A 26,440-nucleotide genomic window follows, 5' to 3' on the forward strand; every position below is an offset into this window, starting at 1 on the left:
TAGCCAGATCCATTGGACTCGTGTTCCAGAACTTAGGAAGCGGTATATGACGGAAGCACTCAAGCGGAGTGTGGGGCGTTCCGTGACACCATCCATCCGGAATTTGGCTTTAGCTGGGCTTGCAGACTGAGGGGTATTAGGGTAGGATTGCTGGCTGCCTGGGGACCCACTATTTTTGCTGATAGATGCAGAGTTAGCTAAGGGGGAATGTGTGTTATAGGCCTGGGTGGATGTACGGCCGGCGCCATCTTGTCTACCTCTGTGTCTGCCATGTAACGTAATCCATCAGTTTCTGGGACTTCCTGAGTTCTTTTCTTTTCCTGGCCATGGTCACCGATGCTATGGTGTGCAGATCGCCCCGTTTTTGGGGTGAAAACCCCCTCTGGAAAGTTGCTGTGTGCTGCTGTCTGTCTGTGGGAAGAGGAGCTCAGCTCTCACACTTCCATCTCTCTCTGCAGCCGGCCACGCCCACCCCCACCTATGGAGATTTTTAAGGGTAAAAGTTTGTCGCCATTCCACAAGCGGTCGCAATTTTGAAGTGTGACATGTTGGGTATCAATTTACTTGGCGTGATATTATCTTTCACAATATAAAAAAAAATTGGGCTAACTTTACTGCTTTCTTATTTTTTAAGTAAAAAAATGTATTTTTCCCCAAAAAAGTATGCTTGTAAGACCTCTGCGCAAATACAGTGTGACAGAAAGTATTGCAACAACCGCCATATTATTCCCTAGGGTGTTAGAAAAAAAATATATATATAATGTTTGGGGGTTCTAAGTAATTTTCTAGCAAAAAAAACAGTTTTTAACTTGTAAACAACAAATCTCAGAAAGAGGCTTAGTCCTTAAGTGGTTAACAACAAGCTCAAAGCGATATATTACCGCATGAAAATATGCGGTAATTACCGCATTATGAAAACTTTACCGTCATGGGCGTCCGCACCATAGGGCAAGGGGAGTCATTTGCCCCCCCCCTGGAATCGTAAGAGTGTGTGTTGAAATCCCTGTGTTGCAACAGCCGTGGTGTTTTTTTTCAAAGCCTGGCTGCTGCTGGGGCTGCGACTGTCTTTTCCGACTACATGGATGCATCCGTGCATGACCGTCCCTCCCTCCTCACCCCCGGCCGAGCATCAGATTGGCTCTGCTGCTTGAGCCTCTGCGCTCGCCGCTCTGCTTAATGTGACACTGACCTGCTGTTCCTCGATTGGCTGCTGCCTCTGCCTGTGTAAATTATGTTGTGCCTATGCCGATCCGGCCGACGCGGCGTTGGCTCCTCCCACAGGCCACAGCTGCGTGGCGTGCAGTGGCCGGGACGACAGGAAATACACTGCCTGACTGCCAGTACCTGGACTATCCCTGAAGAACCACAGGTAACAGCAGTGCCTATACAACGATACCACTATGTACAATTTTTTTGTATTGCAATACAACTGGAACTGTTGTGGCCATATTTTGATCTTGATGGAAACAGCTATACAGACCGTATTATACAGTCTGTATAGCTGTTTTCATCAAGATCAAAATATGGCCACAACACAATGGCGGCCCGTGCATTAAGGGCGCACGGGAGCGCCGCCCCCTCTCTCCTGCCACCCCTCTATCACCTATAGATAGATTCATGCATTGCATGAATCTATCTATTTCCGCCGCTGCCACCCCCCTACTCAGGCGCCCGGCCCCTTTTCGGGGGGCCGAGCATGGGTGTCCATAAAATTATGCCCCCCCCTAAAAAAAGTTCTGCGGATGCCCATGTTTACCGTAGTAGTTATTTACTGCACAATTCCTAGTGAATTGAACATTTGAACAATGAATTCCGCATGTGTTATTTTAACGCATTTTTTTTCACCGTTATTTAATTCACAGTGAATTGACCCCAATATTTGTTATCTACACTACATTTACCTGCGCAGATAATCTTTAGAACTATTAACAATGTAAGTATCCAAACAAGAGAAAAGGTAAACACATTCAAGCAGCAGTTCACATCATATGTATTTGTCTAGTGTGATTGAAGGCTAGGCAAATGCACTGAATTCAGACTTTCAACCCTTTCACTACCATTGATGCATGACTTGCATTGGTAGCTGCACATCGGTAGCTTTCCGTGGACCGTAAAGGAAAACCTCCACCCTCAATAGGAAACAGGTGCAGACTGTGCACAAGTCTATGGTAGCAAGTAAATCCCGGACTGCTGCACTCTGAGAACGGTCATCTTTATTTCAAAAAGTATTAAAATCCAACAAAAGTCATCAGATACGATAGAAGAATAGCGATAGCTAACGCGTTTCACATACAGAGATGCTTACTCATAGCTAAAAGGTAAGTGAATGTAGTCACAATTAAATAGAGCAAAAGGGTAAAAAACCCACCAATAAGAAACTGGAGAAGCAATCAATTAAATCAATGGACAATAATTCATTAAAAGGACACACTTGCGGAACATCCCATAGACCAAAAATCCCAACAGTGAAAACCACCTATATAAAAAAAAATATATATATATATATATATGCATATTGGCACTACTGAAATATATATACATATATGTTCACATTGAGTATAAACATAAAACACATGTATATTGGCACTACCGAAACATATGTACATATATGTTTACATTGAGTACAAACATAAGTAAATATTCACCCTAAATGCGAACATAACCATCCTAGAAGCAGTCCAATAGCATATGTGAAACTTTAAAAGGCTCATAGAGAGAACAGAGAGAACACCTGCAGACAGTGAACCATGAGCAATAAAGCTTCCCGCACGGATTTACTTGCTACCATGGTTGATTTACTAAAGGCAATAGAATGTTCACTTTGCAAGGAAATGTCCCCAGAGCTTAGCGAATGATGTGAAGCTCTTCTGACCTCCATCATCCGATCATGTGCAAGCAAAAATATTGTTGCTTTTTTATTTTCCTTGCACCTGATTGGTTATTCTTTGCAAAGTGTAATTTCACCGTATTCACTAAGCTGTAGGGAACATTGCCATGCAAAGTGCAACTACTCTTGCAAAATTAACAGCCTTTTTGCTTTTAGTAAACCAACCCCATTGGCTAAAAGACTGCAGGAAAAGGGTATGTTCAAGGTTTTCTATCATCAGTCAAAATTGCTGGAGTTCAGCTTTAAAGCTTTTTCAAGAGGAAGTAAACCCTCTTAAAAAAAACAAGAAAACAAAAAGCCCTGCAAGAAAAAGGCATAATGAGCTAGTATGCATAGCGTACTAGCTCATTATGTATTACTTACCTCAGATCAAAGCCCCGCTGCGGTCCTCGTCTCCCCCTCTGGCTGCCGACATGTCGTCCCGGAGTTACTTCCGGGTATTGCGGCTCCGGTGCTGTGATCAGCCAGAGCCGTGATGACGTCACTCCCGCTCATGCGCGTGGGAGCCGCCGGTAATGGCATGGAGACTGCAGAAAAAGCACATAGGTGCCATTGCTTCAGTTTTCCCCAGTGCGCATGTGTCGATGACATCGGCACATGCAGGGGACAGGGGATATCTCCTAAACCTTGCAGGTTTAGAAGATATCCTGTGTAGCTACAGGTAAGCCTTAATATAGGCTTACCTGTAGCATAAGGCTGTAAAATAGGGTGTACAACCACTTTAAATGGCATAATCACATTGTGCTATTCTTTTACTATATGACCTGCTGCAGACAGCTTTTCATTCATTACTTGTTATCTGCACTATATTTATCGGCACAGTTAATCTTTAGAACAAATAGTAAATATCCAAAGTAAACAAAAGGTAAACACTGTCAAACAGCAGTTCTGATAGTATGTATTTGCCTGGTGTGATTGAAGGATGGGCATATGCACAGCATTCAGCCATTTAACCCTTTTACTGCCACCAACGTAAGGCTTACATTGGTGGCAGCAAAGGCTTCTAAACAACACTCCCAGCTGCTATAGTGTATTCACTTGTTAAGCTGACTTGCGACTTTCTGCAGGATCATTTCCACTTTACAGCCATCAATTTACTTTCACACATATGGAAATGCTCTTCCCTACCTCTTCCTGGCTTTACCCCCTCTCCCTCACCATATATACTGGGCTCTGCTGCCCCTTCTTTGGGCCTACATTACATTAGGAGCATAGTAGACCCCTGATGTCTCTTTAACTACTTACAGTCCGGGCCTTTTCTGGCACTTTTTGTTCAAATGTAACAATCAGTATTTTTTGCCAGAAAAATACTTAGAACCGCCAAACATTGAATATTTTTTAAATCAGAGACCCTAGAGAATAAATTGGTGGGTTTTACATCTTTTTATGTCATACGGTATTTGAGCAACGACTTTTCAAAGGCAATTTTTTGGGAAAAAATACACTTTTTTGAATTTCAATGTCAGCGACTGATGGCCTGGTCCAGCCCTTTGGTGAATATCCCTAGCTTGACCCCGATGATTACTCACCTTCCTGCCTATTTGATGCAACATACACTCATTCATTTGATTTACTACTTGTATTACAGATTTAGCAAAGCATTTACCCCTGAAGAGCGAGTGCGGTCTCGCGAAACGTCGTCGGGTACTACTTATGCTTGCAAATTTTTCTTATGTTTGTATATTGGAAAATATTGTTTTACCATCTATGTGGATTGTCTCATGTTTACATTATATGCATATTTTGTCGGCCTGTAGTTATTGCTGTTGTGTTTCAGATGCGCAACAATTGTAATAAATCTACATTATTTTACTTCCATGACATGTTTCTTGACTAACCATATTCACCTCACTCAAAGTCCCAGGGCGAACCCCTTGTATATATGTATTGAATTAGGGATGGAGGTGATGTTGGGGTAACACCAGACCTTGGATCATTTATGTTTCAACAAAACTGTTATACTGCTTGCTCTTCTATTGATGGTTCTCAAAAGATCAACTGTGTCTCTGCCATAGGAAAACAGGGATTTTACGTGTAGGCTTTATGGAAACCGTAACTCCAAATTCTTTCAATCTTAAAATTACTATGACTTGCCAGCAACAAAGAATAACTTTTTTGGATGTTGAAATCTGTATAATCGCAAATGGCAATTTAGGTTTCACTCTATATAGGAAACCATCCACTGGAAATACGATATTACATGCAGCAAGTTTACACACTGAGTCTTTATAATCTAGCATTCCATACAGCAAATTTTTAAGGGTTCCTCAAAACCATAGTAATAAATGTGACTTCTAAAGTGAAGTTGATGCATTGCAGTCATGCTTGTTGAAAAGAGGGTACTCAATAAGGACCCTTAAGAAGGCTTATAATAAAGTGAAAGTGTTAGAAAGGTCATCCCTGATTTCCCAAACAAAGTCTAAACCACCTACCCAAACTACTAGAATATTAAAAAGATTCTCTAGTCAACAAACAATTGTGGAAGATTTATAAGGAGCACTGGTATTGATTGGAAGTGGATGCAACTTTCTCTAAATACATCAAACCATACCAAGAGATAACCTACCAAAGTCCTTGATCTTTGTGAGATCATTTGATGAAAGTCACAATGCTCCCTCTCAAAAACAGATACAAACCAGTGTAGGTACCTTTCCCTGTTTTTGTTTTGTTCTTTCATTCTTAGAGGTCCATCAGTCACTCTTCCTTATGGTTCCCAATGGATACCGAAATATCATATCAGTTGTCAAACCATTAGTGGCTTTTATTTAAGGAGATATGTTTGCAATGCATTTTATATAGGGAAGATCAAACAACTTTTTTTTAAATGTATCAGGAACCATGTGTCCCTTGTGTCAAAGCAAAAAATGGAGGCACCAATTAGTAGGCACATAGGCTTGTACCATAATTTTGATACATCAGCAATTAAATTTTATGCTTTGGAGCATATACTGTCATATGAATGTAAACCTAGATGAATTTATATGCTGAATGATACCTGCCATTCAGGACTTAGTGATTCTTTAAGCCATTTTTATAAATAGCATGAAATAATGTTGAATTTCTGCTCATTCTTGATACAATTGTGTTTTGTTTTTTTGTATTTATTTTGTTTTTCTATCCTTTGTCTTTGTATATGGATGCTACGATGTTGTTTTCAACTTTACTGTATGATAATGACTGGTACCAAGCGTGATGGTACTGATTTTTTCACCTTTTTTAGTTACCGGTACTTATATTTTTATATATATTTTTTCTGTTTTCCAGGATTCAGTTTTCTGGCTATGTTTCCCCAAGTTGGATAAGGGGGTGTCCGTACAGACTCTTAACCTCCCTGGCGGTATGATTATGTCAGATTTTTGATGCTCAAAGCGGTACAGTACAATGTTTTGCATGGAAATTCAGCGTTTTATATTGTAGGCCTGTAATTCTTAGGAATAATTCACTTAAATCTGTCCAAACAAGAGTCTTAGTAGACATCCCAGATATGATAAAGTTTGAAACACAAAATCATAAATTATAATATATTAAATAACTGTAAATAATTATAACAAATAATACTATAATAATAATAAAAATTATTAAATAATGTAATCAAATCAAAAACACTGAAATGTGCTCAGTTTCAGAATTGTCGCTGTCATTACTGTCAGTGTTTGATGACGAATTTCCTCACAAATCACTATCGCTCAATTCTGCAAGTGATTCTAATTTATTATCGCTGTTTTCTAGCTGGTCTAAAACTGCTTTTGATGTAAAGGGATGCTTTTTGGTTGCTATGGGCAATCTCCAGTTTCCAGGCAGAAAGAATAGTATTTATAATATAAAACTGCATGCAGGGCACTGGACAAACTACTAGGGACAAAAGGGAGGTGAAATAATTTGATACAGTAAAGTAATCTGTATGATTACAGTGTACTGTATGTATTGTGTGTTTTTAACTTTTTGAATTTGTCGCCGTGCTCCGTCCCTGTGCGTCGCAGCGCTTGCAGAGAACGGAGCTCGGCACTGTGATGAAGATAGCGGAGATAGTGGGGAGATATCGCTGGATCCTGGGGACAAGTTAGTAACTTTGCCTGTATCCTGCGATGCATTCCTGAGTGTGGCTCGGGGATTACCGCTTTTGGTAGTGAAAATTCACCCCGAGCCACACTCGGGAATACCACTAAGGAGGTTAAGGATTAGGATCCTCCCTCCGGGTGCACAGGGGACTCAGTACCCCGATTTGTTCCTGGAGTGTCCCTGGGCCAGAGTGGTCGGCCAATTAGCAGGGCGTCTTTTTCACTCATCTGGGCCTCTTGCCTTGTTGGGACCGGGGTTGTTTCCTTGGGTTTGTCTCTGGTTGTTTCCTGGGGATGTGGCGGGGCTCCTGATAGGTGGTACTCTCTCTGCCTTCCCAGCTGTTTACATTGACAGTCCATGTTTCTGGGGCAGCCCTGTGGGCGGGCATTGCGCTAGTGATGTGTAACTGGAGGTGGGGTGAGCGGGTGAAGTGTTCCGACCATGCACGCTGGTGGCCAACCAGTGTCTGCATCCCACCAATGAGGTCAAACACCGGTGGAGTGGGGGGAGCCATAAATAGTTGTGGGCTCCCATCTCAGAGTCCGGGAGAGAAACCCAGGCTGTGGTGTCTCCATTTCCAAGTGATATTAAACCTTAATTTTTTTTTAAATAACAAACATGTTATACTTACCTGCTCTGTGCAATACTTTTGCACAGAGCAGCCCGATCCTGTTCTTCTGGGGTTCCCCCGCTGGCACTCCAGGCCCCTCCTCTTTTGCGGATGCCCCCATAGAAAGCCGCTTCCCATGGGGGCACCGATGCATGTTCACTCCATAGAATGCATTAAGGTGAAAAACCTTAAGACTTCAGAACCACTTTAAGTAAGTGCATGCGCAACTTGTTTGATGGCTTTTTTATTAGATTTTTTTTGCTAAGCCTTATAATGGACTTTACCTCTGCCAGTGCTTCTTATATATGGATTTCATTCTAAATAAATTCCAAGTGGACATTAGATCCTCCCTTTCTTGGCCTTTTTTTTCAGTTTTGTTTTCTGTGTGCCAACTTATTTAAAGTTGAAGTCACGAGCGGTGACGTAACGCGTAGGGCGTGGCCGAGAGCAGACGAAACCGGAAGCCAGTAAGGAGGCGCCTCAGACGCCGCTCTTCAACCTCTTTTCACTGTTTATGCTGTTTTTCATCATTTTTAATGTAAGAGACCACCTATATTTTCAATAAATAGTCATTTTAATTAACATACTACACCATTGGAGGCATTTTTCTCTCCCTTTTCTGTTCTTACCACCGGCCTGGTGGAGCCCAGGTGGGCAACCCCTCTCTGTTCCCATATCTGATAGGTGCTTTAAATCAGGAGAACCACTACACCACCAGAGAAGCCCTACCTGAATGGCACTACACTACAGAGGACAAAGAACCTGTTTTGATGCCCATATTTATTTTATCTAAGGTGAGAGTCCAGAGAGCCCGATGTCACCAGATCACCACATTTTAAAAATCATTATCACTTCCCTTCTCCATCATATGACCCCAGTGGAAAAGCACAATATAAACTCTTTTTCAAATATTGATGCACAATATAAACTCTTGATTTTTATTTTTATTTTTAATATTGATGCACAACAGCACTTTTGATGATCACCTATTGATTTTACATTGAGCACTGTTATGATGTTGCACGTATAGAGCACATTTATTTCATTTGTAAATTGTATGTATTTCACTTTGAGGTGATAGATTTGAAGCACGAAATCACTTTATTATTATTGAACTTATTTAAACATCCACTGGCATTTCTATATATGTGAGCCCTGGGTTTTAGTGAGATCCATATAGTAATTGCAGGTGCTATACTGGTGTCTGCATTTGCACTTTCCTTGTATTCACTTGTAGTTGCATCCCCCTCCAAGCTGTAAGGACTTAATGTAGTTTACCAACCTATGGGCACCCTCTAGGGGACTTTGATTAATGTTTACTTAGTAAGTATGGAAGTTTAAGTCTCCTGTTTTATCCAAGAGGATTTGGGGATTCATAATGATTGACATGCTTTGTGTGTACATTTATCACAGATTTTTGGTGGGCAGTTCTGGTGGCTCTCCTGCGGTGCACCAATACATCACTTGGTATTCAATGCCACGAAAATTCTAGTGCGATCTTGGAATTCCATTAAATTGAGTTTTCCTAGGAACTTTGTTCTCAGTTTTAGCTGAGATAGTATATGATTCCTTGTGAATACTCGACCAGAATTTGGATAAATCGAAGGCAGTCCAAAAATCACACTGGTATTATTGGTCTTAGCATGCAGTGGTGGATATAAAATTATTTATTGTATTTGTTTGTGTTTTACTTAAATACAGTATAAGCTTCATATAGCTAATAAATTCTCCCTGAAAAAGCCACAGAGGCCTATACTGTAGGCCCTTGTTTGGTCGCATTGTGTTATGGGGTAACAACTCTATGCCCCTATCTCCCACAATCTCCTGCCTGTATATCATCCTGCAACATGCATTACCAACCATCTTCAACTGATGTGGTAAATATATGTAATGGCTGCGCTTAGAACAGTAAGTAGGTATGCCGCCCCCCTAAATGGAGCTTCCCTAGGGATTCTCCAAACAATTACAAATAAAGATAAATAATGGGGTGATGGCGCTCCCTATATGAGGTTATAATGAGCATGAACACATATAATGGGGGAAATGGTGAAGTGGGAAGACAACCTGCTGACCCACCAGTGGGGATGCCCCACCTAACTAGAGATTATATATATAAATCTATATTGCCCCAATACAAGTAGGTGTATAGAATTAGAAATAAAAATAAATATAAATATAAAAATAAAAAGTAAAAAAGTGTAGTGTAAATAGTAAATCCCCCAAAAAATTAAACTCTATGTGTATTAGATGTACCATTAATGATAGCACATAAATGTGACATACAGTACCTCTCTAAAGTGTTGAGTAAGATGTGAAAACCAAAATAGGTTATGGTGATAACCCTAGTGGTAAACTAATGGTATAACTTCATATACCTAGCTAGCCCAAAAACTGCAACTAGCAATATTAATAATGCCCATAGATCAACATGTATGACAAGTAGGGATGAGCCGAACACCCCCCGATTCGGTTCGCACCAGAACCTGCGAACGGACCGAAAATTCGCACGAACGTTAGAACCCCATTGACGTCTATGGGACTCGAACGTTCAAAATCAAAAGTGCTCATTTTAAAGGCTAATTTGCATGGTATTGTCCTAAAAAGGGTTTGGGGACCCGGGTCCTGCCCCAGGGGACATGAATCAATGCAAAAAAACTTTTAAAAACGGCCGTTGTTCCGGGAGCAGTGATTTTAATGATGCTTAAAGTAAAAAAAAAAGTGAAATATTCCTTTAAATATCGTACCTGGGGGGTGTCTATAGTATGCCTGTAAAGTGGCATGTGTTTCCCGTGCTTAGAACAGTCCCTGCACAAAATGTCATTTTTAAAGGAAAAAATCTCATTTAAAACTGCTTGCGGGTTTAATGTAATGTCGGGTCCTGGCAATATGGATGAAAATCAGTGAGACAAACGGCATGGGTACCCCCCAGTCCATTACCAGGCCCTTTGGGTCTTGTATAGATATTAAGGGGAACCCCGCACCCAAATTAAAATAAGGAAAGGTGTGGGGCCACCAGGCCCTATATACTCTGAATAGCAGTATACAGGCGGTGTAAACAAGACAGGGATTGTAGGTTTGTTGCTAAATAGAATCTGTTTGTAATTTTGAACGGGTACATTTTTAACGTGTCTCCAGCCAAAAATCTTTTTTAAGCTTTTTGGAAAACATAGGGAAGGGTTATCACCCCTGTGACATTTGTTTTGCTGTTTGTCCTCCTCTTCAGAAGATTTCACCTCACTTTTTGTCCCAATGAAAAATGTTTTTTGAAAATTTGGGTTTTTTTGTGGAACAAGGATTGGAAAGCATCAGTGGAAAGGAGAAATGTTTTTCCCATATTAACTGTTACAGGAGAGAATTTCCCTTCCTAGGGGTAGATTTCATCTCACTTCCTGTTGTCTCCTTCCGTTTGCAAGTAGGAGTCGTTTGTAAGTTAGATGTTTGAAAGTAGGGGCCTGTCCTATATACTCAGCAGAAATTTGGGCCTTAGGTGTTGTTGTGGCCACAACACTGTAAGCCCTCACAGGGCCCTGCTGTGAAATATTAGATCAAGAATTGTAATTACATGCCCCTGTTGAACAGGGGCAGAAAAATTGGGCCTTTGGTGGTGGTGGTGGTGCTGGTGCCACAACACTGTAAGTCCTCACTAGCTCTTGGTGGGTGCAGAAATGGGCCCTGCTGTGAAATATTAGATCAAGAATTGTAATTACATGCCCCTGTTGAACAAGGGCAGAAAAATTGGGCCTTTGGTGGTGGTGGTGGTGCTGGTGCCACAACACTGTAAGTCCTCACTCGCTCTTGGTGGGTGCAGAAATGGGCCCTGCTGTGAAATATTAGATCAAGAATTGTAATTACATGCCCCTGTTGAACAGGGGCTGAAAAATTAGGCCTTAGGCACTGGTGCTGGTGCCACAACACTGCAACCCCTCACAGACACTCTGGTTGGAACGCAGGAACGAGCCCTGTTGCAAAGTATTGCATCAAAAATTGTAATTACACGCCCCTGTTAAAAAGGGGCTGAAAAATTGGGCCTTAGGCACTGGTGCCACAACACTGCAACCCCTCACTTATTCTCTAGTTGGAACGCAGAAACGAGCCCTGCAGCAAAGTATTGCATCAAAAATTGTAATTACACGCCCCTGTTAAATAGGGGCTGAAAAATTGGGCCTTAGGCATTGGTGCTGGTGCCACAACACTGCAACCCCTCACAGATACTCTAGTTGGAACGCAGAAACGAGCCCTGCTGCAAAGTATTGCATCAAAAATTGTAATTACACGCCCCTGTTAAACAGGGGCTGAAAAATTGAGCCTTAGGCACTGGTGCTGGTGCCACAACACTGCAACCCCTCACAGATACTCTAGTTGTAACGCAGAAACAAGCCCTGCTGCAAAGTATTGCATCAAAAATTGTAATTACATGCCCCTGTTAAACAGGAGCTGAAAAATTGGGCCTTAGGCGCTGGTGCCACAATACTGCAACCCCTCACAGATACTCTATTTGTAACGCAGAAACGAGCCCTGCTGTAAAGTATTGCATCAAAAATTGTAATTACATGCTCCTGTTAAACAGGGGCTGAAAAATTGGGCCTTAGGCATTGGTGGTGGCGCCCAGAACCAAAAATGTTCTTACAAGCTATCAGCGTGATCATTGAGGAGGAAGAGGATAATTACTCAGGGATAGTCACTCAGCATCAGCATAGGCAGTCTTTGAAGGGATCTGAGATTTCAAAAAAAATTATTCGGTTACATCAGCATCAGGTGCTTGGTAGCTGGTGGTGATCCAAGACTGATGAATTTTTATGAAGGTCAGTCGATCGACCGAGTCGGTGGACAGACGCACCCTGTGATCGGTTACAAAGCCTCCAGCAGCACTGAATGTGCGTTCCAAAAGAACGCTGGATGCAGGACCGGCCAGTAGCTCAATTGCATACTGTGCAAGCTCTGGCCGGTGATCCATCCTCAAGACCCAGTAACCTAGAGGATTTTCGGTGGGAAAGGTGTCCAAGTCAGATCTTGCCCCTAGGTATTCCTGCACCATGTAAAACAGACGCTGGCAATGGTTGCTGGAACCGATCATACCTTGGGGCTGCGGACCAAAAAATTGTCTGAACGCATCGGTCAGATGGCCACCTTCTCCACCGCTCCTTCTTTGACTGACCGAAGCCTCAGCAACACGTTGTCCAGAAACAGGAGTTTGTAACCTCCCAGTCTCCGGGAACGCGTTGCACAGACCTTTCTGCAAGGCCTCCCGAAGATGTTTCATCCTCTGCTCCCTCTGCGATGGCAAGATAAGGTCCGCAACCTTACCCTTGTAACGTGGATCAAGGAGGGTTGCCAGCCAGTATTGGTCCTTCTCCTTGACACCACGAATACGAGGATCCTTACGCAGGCTTTCCAGGATCAGGGAGGCCATGAAGCGTAGGTTTGCTGAAGCATTCGGTCCGGAGTCCTCTGGGTCACTAAGGACGACATGGTCCGCAGCCACCTCCTCCCAGCCACGTACAAGTCCATGTGTTTCTTGGGACTGAGCCCTTAAAGACTGCTGCTGATGCTGAGTGCTAGGCTCCACCTCCATACTGACACAATCTTCCTCCTCCTCCTCGTCCTCTTCCTGTGTGATCGGCGGGCACGCAGGAACACTGTCTGGATAAAGGGGGCCTTGAGAGCTAAGGAAGTCCTCCTCTTCCTGCCTCTGTTCTGCCTCAAGTGCCCTGTCCATTATTCCACGCAGCGTGTGCTCCAACAGGTGGACAAGAGGGACAGTGTCACTGATGCATGCACTGTCACTGCTCACCATCCTCGTGGCCTCCTCAAATGGTGACAGGACAGTGCATGCATCCCTGATCATGGCCCACTGGCGTGGGGAAAAAAAAACAAGCTCCCCTGACCCTGTCCTGGTGCCATAGTCGCACAGGTACTCATTGATGACCCTCTGCTGCGTGTGCAGCCGCTGCAGCATGGCCAATGTTGAGTTCCACCTGGTGGGCATGTCACAGTTCAGGCGGTTCTTGGGCAGGTTAAACTCCTTTTGGAGGTCCGCCAGCCGAGCACTGGCATTATATGACCGGCGGAAATGCACACAGACTTTCCTGGCCTGCCTCAGGACATCCTGTAAGCCTGGGTACCTGCCCAAGAACCGCTGCACCACCAAGTTAAGGACGTGAGCCAAACAGGGCACATGGGTCATTTGTCCCTGTCGGAGGGCAGAGAGGAGGTTGGTGGCATTGTCGCAAACCACCATTCCTGCCTTAAGTTGGCGTGGCGTCAACCACCTCTGAACCTGCCCCTGCAGAGCTGACAGAACCTCTGCCTCAGTGTGGCTCCTGTCCCCCAAGCACACCAGCTCAAGCACCGCATGGCATCTTTTGGCCTGCGTACTTGCGTAGCCCCTTGAACGGCTATGGAGCACCGCTGGTTCCGAGGAAAAAGCACAGGAAGAGGCCATGGAGGAAGAAAAAGAGGAGGGGGTGGAGGAGAGAGGTGTGTCACAATCATTAGTAGTGGCATTTTGGAGGCGTGGTGGTGGAACAACCTCCAACACTACTGCACCTTGTCCTGCATCCTTCCCAGCTGCCAGCAGAGTCACCCAATGCGCCGTGAAACTTAGGTAACGTTCCTGTCCATGCCTGCTGGACCATGAGTCAGCGGTAATATGCACCTTACCGCTGACCGCCCTGTCCAGCGAGGCATGGACATTGCCTTCCACATGCCGGTAGAGAGCCGGAATCACCTTCCGTGAGAAAAAGTGGCGTTTGGGTACCTGCCACTGAGGAACCGCACATTCCACAAACTCACGGAAGGGGGCAGAGTCTACCAACTGAAAAGGCAGCAGTTGAAGTGCTAGCAATTTTGCCAAGCTAGCATTCAACCGCTGGGCATGTGGATGGCTGGGAGCAAACTTCTTTCGGCGCTGCAGCAGCTGGGGCAGGGAAATTTGCCTGGTACAATCTGACGTCGGTGTACCAAAAGCAGATTGCCCACAAGTACTTGGCTGTGACACACCTAATTCTACACCTTCATTCCTCTCAGTGCAGGTCTCAGAGAGGACTGAAGGTATAGTGGGGTTGGAGACCTCAGCTGATGAGGAGCATGGAGAGGTCCTCTTTGTTCTTTGGTGTGGGTCTTTTAGATACGCTTGCCAACGAACTGCATGGCAGGTCAACATATGTCTGGTCAAGCATGTGGTACCCATGCGGGAGATGTTTTGGCCACGCGAGATATGCTTGAGACATATGTTGCAAATAGCAGCGGTGCGATCTGATGCACTCGTCTCAAAAAAGTCCCACACCAAAGAACTTTTTGAATAACGCGCAGAGACTGCAGCGCCCTGCACATGTGGAGCTTTGGGGTGTGATGCAGTCAATGTGCTGCCCTTAGGCTGGCCCCTGGAGGGCATCCTGCCTCGTTGGTGATGTGCCGCCTCCTCCTCCTCCTCTCTCTCCTATCAGGCACCCACGTTGAGTCAGTGACCTCATTATCCCCTCCCTCCTCATCACTGGAGCAAACCTGGCAGTATGCTGCAGCAGGGGGAGCATGACTGCCAGATTGCTGTTCTTCTTGGGCACCCCCTCTGTCCGTGCTCATGTTACTGCCTTCATCGAGCTCAGTATCATCATCAGAGCCTTCCAAAGGCTGGGCATCCTCCTGGAGCATGTACCCAACACTGTGGTCAAACAGTTAGAGGGACTCCTCAGGAGGACATGGTGGGGCTAGGGAAGGAGTCACTGATGACATTGAGCCGAGGGAAGAGGCCGCTGCTTTGCCAGACAAAGTACCCTGAGCATGGGTGAGAGAGGATGAGGAGGATGAGGACGGCTTGGTCATCCACTCGACCAAGTCTTCCACATGTTGCGGCTCAACACGGCCAGCTGCCGAAAAAAAGGCCAAGCGTGTCCCACGACCACGTGCTGATGAGGATGCACCGTCTCCACGACCAGCACTAGACACAGAGCCTGCTTGCCCTCTCTTATTGGCTTGTGACTGTCTGCCTCTCCTTCTTGGCCTTCTAAACATACTAATGGCCTGTAGCTGCACTAAGCTGGGATATATATATATATATATATATATATATATATATATATATATATATATATATATGTACTGATACTGCAGCTAGCAAAATCAACTGCCAGCCTGTAGTATGAGAACACCACCAACCTTCTACAGGTAGCTTTAGCTGAACACTGTGCAGAGCTCGTAAAAAACTAACTTGTAGCTTTTTTAGCTGCCTGCGGTAGTGATAGGATCAGGAAAACACCACCAACCTTCTACAGGTAGCTTTAGGTGAACACTATGCAGAGCTCGCAAAAAAATAACTTGTAGTTTTAGCTGAACACTGTGAGCAGGACGCACTACACTAACTTTGTAGTTTTAGCTGAACACTGTGCAGAGGTCTCACTACACTAACTTGTAGTTTTAGTTGAACACTGTGAGCAGGACGCACTACACTAACTTGTAGCTTTAGATGAACACTGTGCAGAGCTCGCAAAAAAATAACTTGTAGATTTAGCTGAACACTGTGAGGAGGACGCACCACACTAACTTGTAGTTTTAGCTGAACACTGTAAGCAGGACGCACTGCACTAACTTGTAGCTTTAGATGAACACTGTGCAGAGGTCTCACTACACTAACTTGTAGTTTTAGCTGAACACTGTGAGCAGGACGCACTACACTAACTTGTAGCTTTAGATGAACACTGTGCAGAGCTCGCAAAAAAATAACTTGTAGGTTTAGCTGAACACTGTGAGGAGGACGCACCACACTAACTTGTAGTTTTAGCTGAACACTGTGAGCAGAACGCACTACACTAACTTGTAGCTTTAGATGAACACTGTGCAGAGGTCTCACTACACTAACTTGTAGTCTTAGCTGAACACTGTGAGCAGGACGCACTGCACTAACTTGTAGCTTTAGATGAACACTGTGCAGAGGTCTCACTACACTAACTTGTAGTTTTAGCTGAACACTGTGAGCAGGACGCACTACACTAACTTGTAGTTTTAGCTGAACACTGTGAGGAGGATGCACCACACTAACTTGTAGTTTTAGCTGAACACTGTGAGCAGGACGCACTACACTAACTTGTAGCTTTAGATGAACACTGTGCAGAGCTCGCAAAAAAATAACTTGTAGGTTTAGCTGAACACTGTGAGGAGGACGCACCACACTAACTTGTAGTTTTAGCTGAACACTGTGAGCAGGACGCACTGCACTAACTTGTAGCTTTAGATGAACACTGTGCAGAGGTCTCACTACACTAACTTGTAGTTTTAGCTGAACACTGTGAGCAGGATGCACTGCACTAACTTTTAGCTTTAGATGAACACTGTGCAGAGGTCACACTACACTAACTTGTAGTTTTAGCTGAACACTGTGAGCAGGACGCACTACACTAACTTGTAGCTTTAGATGAACACTGTGCAGAGCTCGCAAAAAAATAACTTGTAGGTTTAGCTGAACACTGTGAGGAGGATGCACCACACTAACTTGTAGTTTTAGCTGAAAACTGTGAGCAGGACACACTACACTAACTTGTAGCTTTAGATGAACACTGTGCAGAGCTCGCAAAAAAATAACTTGTAGGTTTAGCTGAACACTGTGAGGAGGATGCACCACACTAACTTGTAGTTTTAGCTGAACACTGTGAGCAGGACGCACTGCACTAACTTGTAGCTTTAGATGAACACTGTGCAGAGGTCTCACTACACTAACTTGTAGTTTTAGCTGAACACTGTGAGCAGGATGCACTGCACTAACTTGTAGCTTTAGATGAACACTGTGCAAAGGTCACACTACACTAACTTGTAGTTTTAGCTGAACACTGTGAGCAGGACGCACTACACTAACTTGTAGCTTTAGATGAACACTGTGCATAGCTCGCTAAAAAATAACTTGTAGTTTTAGCTGAACACTGTGAGCAGGACGCACTACACTAACTTGTAGCTTTAGATGAACACTGTGCAGAGCTCTCAAAAAAATAACTTGTAGGTTTAGCTGAACACTGTGAGCAGGACACACCACACTAACTTGTAGTTTTAGCTGAACACTGTGCAGAGGTCTCACTACACTAACTTGTAGTTTTAGCTGAACACTGTGAGCAGGACGCACTACACTAACTTGTAGCTTTAGATGAACACTGTGCAGAGCTCGCAAAAAAATAACTTGTAGGTTTAGCTGAACACTGTGAGGAGGACGCACCACACTAACTTGTAGTTTTAGCTGAACACTGTGAGCAGGACGCACTGCACTAACTTGTAGCTTTAGATGAACACTGTGCAGAGGTCTCACTACACTAACTTGTAGTTTTAGCTGAACACTCTGAGCAGGACGCACTACACTAACTTATAGCTTTAGATGAACACTGTGCAGAGCTCGCAAAAAAATAACTTGTAGGTTTAGCTGAACACTGTGAGGAGGACGAACCACACTAACTTGTAGTTTTAGCTGAACACTGTGAGCACAACGCACTACACTAACTTGTAGCTTTAGATGAACACTGTGCAGAGCTCGCAAAAAAATAACTTGTAGGTTTAGCTGAACACTGTGAGGAGGACGCACCACACTAACTTGTAGTTTTAGCTGAACACTGTGAGCAGAACGCACTACACTAACTTGTAGCTTTAGATGAACACTGTGCAGAGGTCTCACTACACTAACTTGTAGTTTTAGCTGAACACTGTGAGCAGGACGCACTGCACTAACTTGTAGCTTTAGATGAACACTGTGCAGAGGTCTCACTACACTAACTTGTAGTTTTAGCTGAACACTGTGAGCAGGACGCACTACACTAACTTGTAGTTTTAGCTGAACACTGTGAGGAGGATGCACCACACTAACTTGTAGTTTTAGCTGAACACTGTGAGCAGGACACACTGCACTAACTTGTAGCTTTAGATGAACACTGTGCAGAGGTCTCACTACACTAACTTGTAGTTTTAGCTGAACACTGTGAGCAGGACGCACTACACTAACTTGTAGTTTTAGCTGAACACTGTGAGGAGGATGCACCACACTAACTTGTAGTTTTAGCTGAACACTGTGAGCAGGACGCACTACACTAACTTGTAGCTTTAGATGAACACTGTGCAGAGCTCGCAAAAAAATAACTTGTAGGTTTAGCTGAACACTGTGAGGAGGACGCACCACACTAACTTGTAGTTTTAGCTGAACACTGTGAGCAGGACGCACTGCACTAACTTGTAGCTTTAGATGAACACTGTGCAGAGGTCTCACTACACTAACTTGTAGTTTTAGCTGAACACTGTGAGCAGGATGCACTGCACTAACTTGTAGCTTTAGATGAACACTGTGCAGAGGTCACACTACACTAACTTGTAGTTTTAGCTGAACACTGTGAGCAGGACGCACTACACTAACTTGTAGCTTTAGATGAACACTGTGCAGAGCTCGCAAAAAAATAACTTGTAGGTTTAGCTGAACACTGTGAGGAGGACGCACCACACTAACTTGTAGTTTTAGCTGAATACTGTGAGCAGGACGCACTGCACTAACTTGTAGCTTTAGATGAACACTGTGCAGAGGTCTCACTACACTAACTTGTAGTTTTAGCTGAACACTGTGAGCAGGATGCACTGCACTAACTTGTAGCTTTAGATGAACACTGTGCAGAGGTCACACTACACTAACTTGTAGTTTTAGCTGAACGCTGTGAGCAGGACGCACTACACTAACTTGTAGCTTTAGATGAACACTGTGCAGAGCTCGCAAAAAAATAACTTGTAGGTTTAGCTGAACACTGTGAGCAGGACACACCACACTAACTTGTAGTTTTAGCTGAACACTGTGAGCAGGACGCACTGCACTAACTTGTAGCTTTAGATGAACACTGTGCAGAGGTCTCACTACACTAACTTGTAGTTTTAGCTGAACACTGTGAGCAGGACGCACTACACTAACTTGTAGCTTTAGATGAACACTGTGCAGAGCTCGCAAAAAATAACTTGTAGTTTTAGCTGAACACTGTGAGCAGGACGCACTACACTAACTTGTAGCTTTAGATGAACACTGTGCAGAGCTCTCAAAAAAATAACTTGTAGGTTTTGCTGAACACTGTGAGCAGGACACACCACACTAACTTGTAGTTTTAGCTGAACACTGTGAGCAGGACGCACTGCACTAACTTGTAGCTTTAGATGAACACTGTGCAGAGCTCGCAAAAAAATAACTTGTAGGTTTAGCTGAACACTGTGAGGAGGACGCACCACACTAACTTGTAGTTTTAGCTGAACACTGTGAGCAGGACGCACTGCACTAACTTGTAGCTTTAGATGAACACTGTGCAGAGGTCTCACTACACTAACTTGTAGTTTTAGCTGAACACTGTGAGCAGGATGCACTGCACTAACTTGTAGCTTTAGATGAACACTGTGCAGAGGTCTCACTACACTAACTTGTAGTTTTAGCTGAACACTGTGAGCAGGACGCACTACACTAACTTGTAGCTTTAGATGAAGACTGTGCAGAGCTCGCAAAAAAATAACTTGTAGTTTTAGCTGAACACTGTGAGCAGGACGCACTGCACTAACTTGTAGCTTTAGATGAACACTGTGCAGAGCTCTCAAAAAAATAACTTGTAGGTTTAGCTGAACACTGTGAGCAGGACACACCACACTAACTTGTAGTTTTAGCTGAACACTGTGAGCAGGACGCACTGCACTAACTGTAAATAATCTAGCTGCCTGACTGTGGTACTAATAGGATCAAAAGAACACCAGCAATTTTCTTCAGGTATCTGTAAATACTGTAACAAGACAAGCCTTCCTGTCAGTAAGAAGATAACAGGAACGGATCTAGCTAAACTGAATACAGTGTATATATATATATATATATATATATATATATATATATGCAACACCTGGGATGCATATATATACACAATACACTGTAAGTGCAGCTAACTCACTGATTGTCCTGCCTAATCTAGCTAACTCAAATGAAATGACACTGTCTCTCTGTCTATCTATCTCTCTCTCAACTCCGGAACACACTACACAGGGCCGCCGTGCAGGCGGCCTTATATAGTGTGAGGCGTGTTCTAAACCCCCTGAGCCATAATTGGCCAAAGCCACCCTGGCTTTGGCCAATTACAGCTCTCTCTACCGACGGCGCTGTGATTGGCTAAGCATGCGGGTCATAGTGCATGCTTGGCCAATCATTAGCCAGCAATGCACTGCGATGCCGCAGTGAATTATGGGGCGTGATGCGCCACACGAATTTGGCGCGAACGGCCCATAACGTTCGGAATTCGGCGAACGCTCGAACAGCTAATGTTCGAGTCGAACATGGGTTCGACTCGAACACGAAGCTCATCCCTAATGACAAGCTTAAATGAGCCGTTGATGGACCATAAACTATGGCCAAGTCAAAGAGTCCATGGACATTATAGGCAAACAAAAAATCATAAAATGTTCATATACAGTAGCAGTCCATATGTTGTGTATAAAATTATCTTCAGGAATCGTGAATAGAATTTCTCAAACAGGTGACTTGTGTGCTCTTAATATTCTTGGAGACTTTGTGCTCCCCCTCAAGGGTCCCCACTCACCAGATCCAGTCACCCCAAAGGGGCAATGTGCATATAGATATAGCCTCAGCAGTCTCCTCGCCAGCGTGATCGGTAGAGCTCCAAGAGTGGTCCTCAGCTTTCATAGAAATAGTTTGAGCATGGTCATGGTGATTCCCTCATAAGAAAAAAGGAACGGTGGCTCTCATAGTGTAGTATGTTAATTTATTATCGTTAAAAAACGTACTAATTGAAAAACCAAAACAAAAGATAATGTAAAATTATAAAAATATAAAAACAAAGTCCAGCAGCAAGATTGCAGGTATGCTCAAATCCTAAGTGCAGCTAGGATGGACAAGGCTACACCCAAAAAACAAGCATCAAGGGTACCGGCATCTGTAACGCTAGATGGAGACACTACCAAGCGCGAACATTCGGTAGTGTCTCCATCTAGCGTTACAGATGCCGGTACCCTTGATGCTCGTTTTTTGGGTGTAGGGGTGGAGCGCAAACACTCGGTAGTGTCTCCATCTAGTGTTACAGATGCCGGTACCCTTGATGCTCGTTTTTTGGGTGTAGCCTTGTCCATCCTAGCTGCACTGCTATATGAACATTTTATGATTTTTTGTTTGCCTATAATGTCCATGGACTCTTTGACTTGGCCATAGTTTATGGTCCACCAACGGCTCATTTAAGCTTGTCATACATGTTGATCTATAGGCATTATTAATATTGCTAGTTGCAGTTTTTGGGCTAGCTAGGTATATGAAGTTATACCATTAGTTTACCACTAGGGTTATCACCATAACCTATTTTGGTTTTCACATCTTACTCAACACTTTAGAGAGGTACTGTATGTCACATTTATGTGCTATCATTAATGGTACATCTAATACACATAGAGTTTAATTTTTTGGGGGATTTACTATTTACACTACACTTTTTTACTTTTTATTTTTATATTTATATTTATTTTTATTTCTAATTCTATTCACCTACTTGTATTGGGGCAATATAGATTTATATATATATAATCTCTAGTAAGGTGGGGCATCCCCACTGGTGGGTCAGCAGGTTGGCTTCCCACTTCACCATTTCCCCCATTATATGTGTTCATGCTCATTATAACCTCATATAGGGAGCGCCATCACCCCATTATTTATCTTTATTTGTCATCTTCAACTGATGTCACCATTTAAAGCAAGCTTTCCCTCCACTTCCAACACTTTCAAGGTATACAGCATTCTACTACCTACAGGACTTTCAATAAGGGTTTACACCCAATTTAAGAGACCTGCCAGTGTATACAAGCCCTAAAGTTATCTCTCCCTATGCAATTTATCAGCAGCACTCTATGTTTTCCTAAACATATCAAAAGTTCATTGTTCATATGACTGCTGGGAATCCACATTTTTATAATAAGGGGCTTGGCTTGTCCCTTCCAAGCTAACTGCCCTAAATTTAAAGGCCAAGCAGCGCAATATGGCTACTATAGTGAATTACCACATTAGTTCAGTGGGTCTGCAAACACGCAGAATTTACACCTTGAACCCATCGAAGCTATGAACTCAACCCTCTTTCGTAGCTGAATCACTGAATCGATGTTTCTTATTGGAAGATTTATTCTCACTTCCTGTTCCTGTGCCAGCTGCAAAGTTTTGGAAGTGCCATTACTTCCTGTCCCATTTACAGTGGTCCCAAGGACAAGCAGAGAGGGAAAATCTCCCCAGTGGGGACATAGACTATGGTACGCTTAAACAAGGTTTTAACACTTTCCCACTAAAACATGTTCCAAAACTAAAAAGAGGTTTGCGATTTCCTTTAAAGTGACACTTAATATCTTTATACTCCAAAAAGAATCCATAAACATTGACTAATTAACGGGCCTGTAATCCATTAGTTGTGGTCATGTGCACTGCTCTATGTGCACTGCAAATTCCATAGTCCCTAGTCCATCTTGGGATCAAGCAAAAGAGGGTGGCTATGTTCCTACATACAGTGGGACCATGGAGAATAAACATAGCCACTCTCTACAGGAAGTCAGATCACAGCAGCAAAAAAAGGTATTTGGAGATTTTTAAGAGGCCAAGAGCAATGGAAGGTACCGTCTTTATTGGCGTCTAACATGCACTTTTCTTCCCTTAAAATCAGAGGGAAATCGTGGGTGCGTGTTATACGCCGATCCCCCGCCATTTGTGAGTCTTTTGGCGGCTTTCGGCCGTTCTCGGCGGCTCTCGGCCATTCTCGGCGGCTGTCGGCCATTCTCGGCGGCTTTCACCGGCTCTCGCAGTCCTGCGTGAGCCACCGAAAGCCACCAAGAGCGGCCGAAAGCCGCTGAGAACAGCCGAGAGCGCCCGAAAGCCGCTGAGAGCGGCCGAAAGCCACCAAGAGCGACCAAGTGCGTCCAAAAGCCGCCGAGAAAAGCCGGAAGCCGCCGAGAGCGGCCAAGAGTGGCCGAAAGCTGCCAAGAGCGACCAAAAGCCGCCGAGAGCGGCCAAGGGCCGCCGAGAATGGCGGCGCCATTTTTAAACGGCAGTGTACTGACAAGTCTGCAAATGACACAGGGGTAAGGCTGCAGATGGACACTGACAAGGCTGCAATGATGGACAAGGCTACAGATGGACACTGACAAGGCTACACTGACACTGACAAGGCTGCAGATGGACACTGACAAGGCTGCACTGACACTGATAAGGCTGCACTGACACTGAAAAGGCTGCAGATGGACACTGACAAGGCTGCATTGATGAGCATTTAAATGTAAGTTTTCTTTCCTTAAACTTCCCTCCTAAAAGTTTTTTACCTTAAAATTCCCCTACTAAACTTGGGGTGCATGTTATACGCCGGCGCGTGTTATACACCGATAAATACGGTACATATCTGAGATAAGACTTAAAGCGTTTGTTACCCCAACATATTCCTGATATGTGCCTGCTGTAGCATGTACTTGTATGAAAAAGTATGCTGTTCTCTTTGTATTGCTTTCTTTGTGTGAAATCCCAGTCTCTTCGCTTTCCATTAGAAACTGACCACACTAAGCATGAGAACACAGCTTGGTCAGTTCTCTAGCTATGCTGGGAACTTTGTGTGCTCTGCTCCAATGATCAGCCTTGATCATTGACACAGTCCTGACCCCCCCCCCCCCCCACTGAAAAGCATCTCACTGGGAAGATCAGTGTACTGCTGTTTTTCCTCCCCCCAGTTCTTATGCAGCTGAGAACAGAGGGAATGTGATCTCTTATAAAAAAAAGGGGGATAAAAAGGGGGATAAAAAGGTATTTATAATGTTTTTTTTTTTTTTTTTATATCTATACTCAAATGTTTTGCCTTTCATTTCTATTTTAAACTGAATAGGTTGTTTTACAAGGTGATCGTTTATAAACACTTTAATAGAATTTTTTTTAAACCAGAGTGTAAAGTGTAGCTTCAAGGTAAACAATGCAATAAGAACTCAAAGTATGCACTTCCTGAATTTTATATTTTTCCCACGTAGAGCTCAGAAGTTAAACAGCCACTTTTTTTGCCTCTAAATTTAATGCACTACATATACTGAAAATGTGATTAATGGAAGTCATATTTATAACAGTAAATGGTTTATCTAATATAGGCTTTGCAAAAAGCAGTCATTTTTTAAAGCGTGTGAATTTACAGCAACCAAAAAGATTTTTAACTTGTCCACAAAAGTAAACTGAAATTTGATTTATTACTGCACTCTGCACATATTATTTTCACTTTCCCCCTGTGTAATTAATAAATAATATTTTCAAACTGCAAACTGTGAAATAATATCAAATTAGGCCATTCACTGAACACCCAGTATCTACATATCTGACTTACCTTTTGGGGTACACGTGCTCCCATATGGGATTGAGCAAAACGAAAAGAAGTATAAGGAGCAGGACAGCCTGAAGAGAGATACAGAAATAAAGTTTAAGCTTGGAAAACTTCATTGTTGCAATCTAGAAATGAATGGGACATGTCAACATGCCGAGAAGTTTCTTGTGTGCTGTTGAGGTTGCCACTGCCAGATGACCTTTCTACAATGTTTTGTTCTGCATGACATCTAATTCCTCCTGAGCGTTTGTAGTTCCCACCAAAGGGTCCTCCTGTTTGCACTCTTGAAACACCCTGAAATTAAATATGCTCTTGTTTTTTCTTCTCATATAGGTAAAGATTGAGTGCCAAGAAATGTTCTAGTGAGAAAAGTGCAGTTCTTGCAAGAGACAGGATGAGAAGAGAGCACAGCCCAGCTGGCTGCAAAAAGCTAATCCAGGGAACATACAGAATTAATTGAACTCCAGAGTATGAAGCACTATCGTAACCCACTGATTGCCACGCCCTGTATATAAATATGTGCTTTTATGCCTCTGAAAGTCACTTCGCTGCCCTGATGTTTTTAACAATAGGTGCTTATCATAAGTATGTGGGGTGGTGCTTTTGTGCTATGGGCCACCTACCTGATCATGTTCAATGGATCAAAGGTTACCAGACATAGCATGCCCTACGCTAAGGTTCCCTAGTGCCTGCCATGGTATCTTTAACCACTTAACGTAGATGTAACCATCAATAAATATTGTAATAGTTTGCTAGAGGAATGTATATCATAAACAGTTGGGATTTTTTTTTCCATTAGAATATACTTTATTATTTGCTTTTGCATCTCAGTGCTACTGATCCCCTCCAGCCTTTTTGAACAACATCCTATCTACATGCATGTACTTCATCGGCAGCTGCATGTTATTATTATTATTATTATATAGGATTTATATAGTGCCGACAGTTTACAACATTGGGGCAGACAATACAATTACAATACAATTCAATACAGGAGGAATCAGAGAGCCCTACTCGTTAGAGCTTACAATCTAGGAGGGAGGGTCAAGTTATACAAAAGTGTAATAGCTGTGGGGGATGAGCTAATGAAGAAAATAGTGCAGTTGTTAGATGGAGGCAGGATAGGCTTCTCTGAAGAGAAAGTTTTTCAGGGATTGCCTAAAAGTGGATACATTTGGAGACAGTCTGACAGATTGGGGTAGGGAATTCCAGAGGATGGGCGAGGTTCGGGAGAAGTCCTGGAGGCGGATGTGGGAGGAGGTGATGAAGGAGCTAGACAGCAGGAGGTCTTGGGAGGAACGAAGAAGGCAATTAGGTGGGTATTTTGAGACTAGGCTTGTGATGTAGATGTTATTGGTCAGGACAAGTTTCTAGATGTTAAAAAAGCAAAACACGTATGTGAAATGTGGTTGGCGTGGCCATGCATAGTCTCCACCAAAAACAACATAGGAGACCAGTGCATTTCACCTTACTACAGGAAGAGCCTGAAGATAGAACATTCATGGCAGGCTCACCAATTACTGTTTAAAT

At 43.4% G+C, this 26,440-nt stretch overlaps 1 protein-coding gene across 1 annotated transcript in view; it reads right to left on the reverse strand.

Moving 5' to 3' along the window:
- Positions 1 to 25,454, reverse strand: part of ST6GALNAC1 (ST6 N-acetylgalactosaminide alpha-2,6-sialyltransferase 1) — a 316,367-nt gene extending 290,913 nt beyond the window's left edge. The window contains exon 1 of the mRNA XM_073606205.1: positions 24,914 to 25,454. Within this exon, the coding sequence (XP_073462306.1) occupies positions 24,914 to 25,026 (113 nt within the window). The 5' untranslated portion in view covers positions 25,027 to 25,454. The remainder of the gene's footprint in view (positions 1 to 24,913) is intronic.
- Between the last annotated feature and the right edge of the window lie 986 nt (positions 25,455 to 26,440).

This window comes from Aquarana catesbeiana, linkage group LG12 (assembly GCF_042186555.1).
Source record: "Aquarana catesbeiana isolate 2022-GZ linkage group LG12, ASM4218655v1, whole genome shotgun sequence".
NCBI classification, from domain to species: Eukaryota; Metazoa; Chordata; class Amphibia; order Anura; family Ranidae; genus Aquarana; species Aquarana catesbeiana.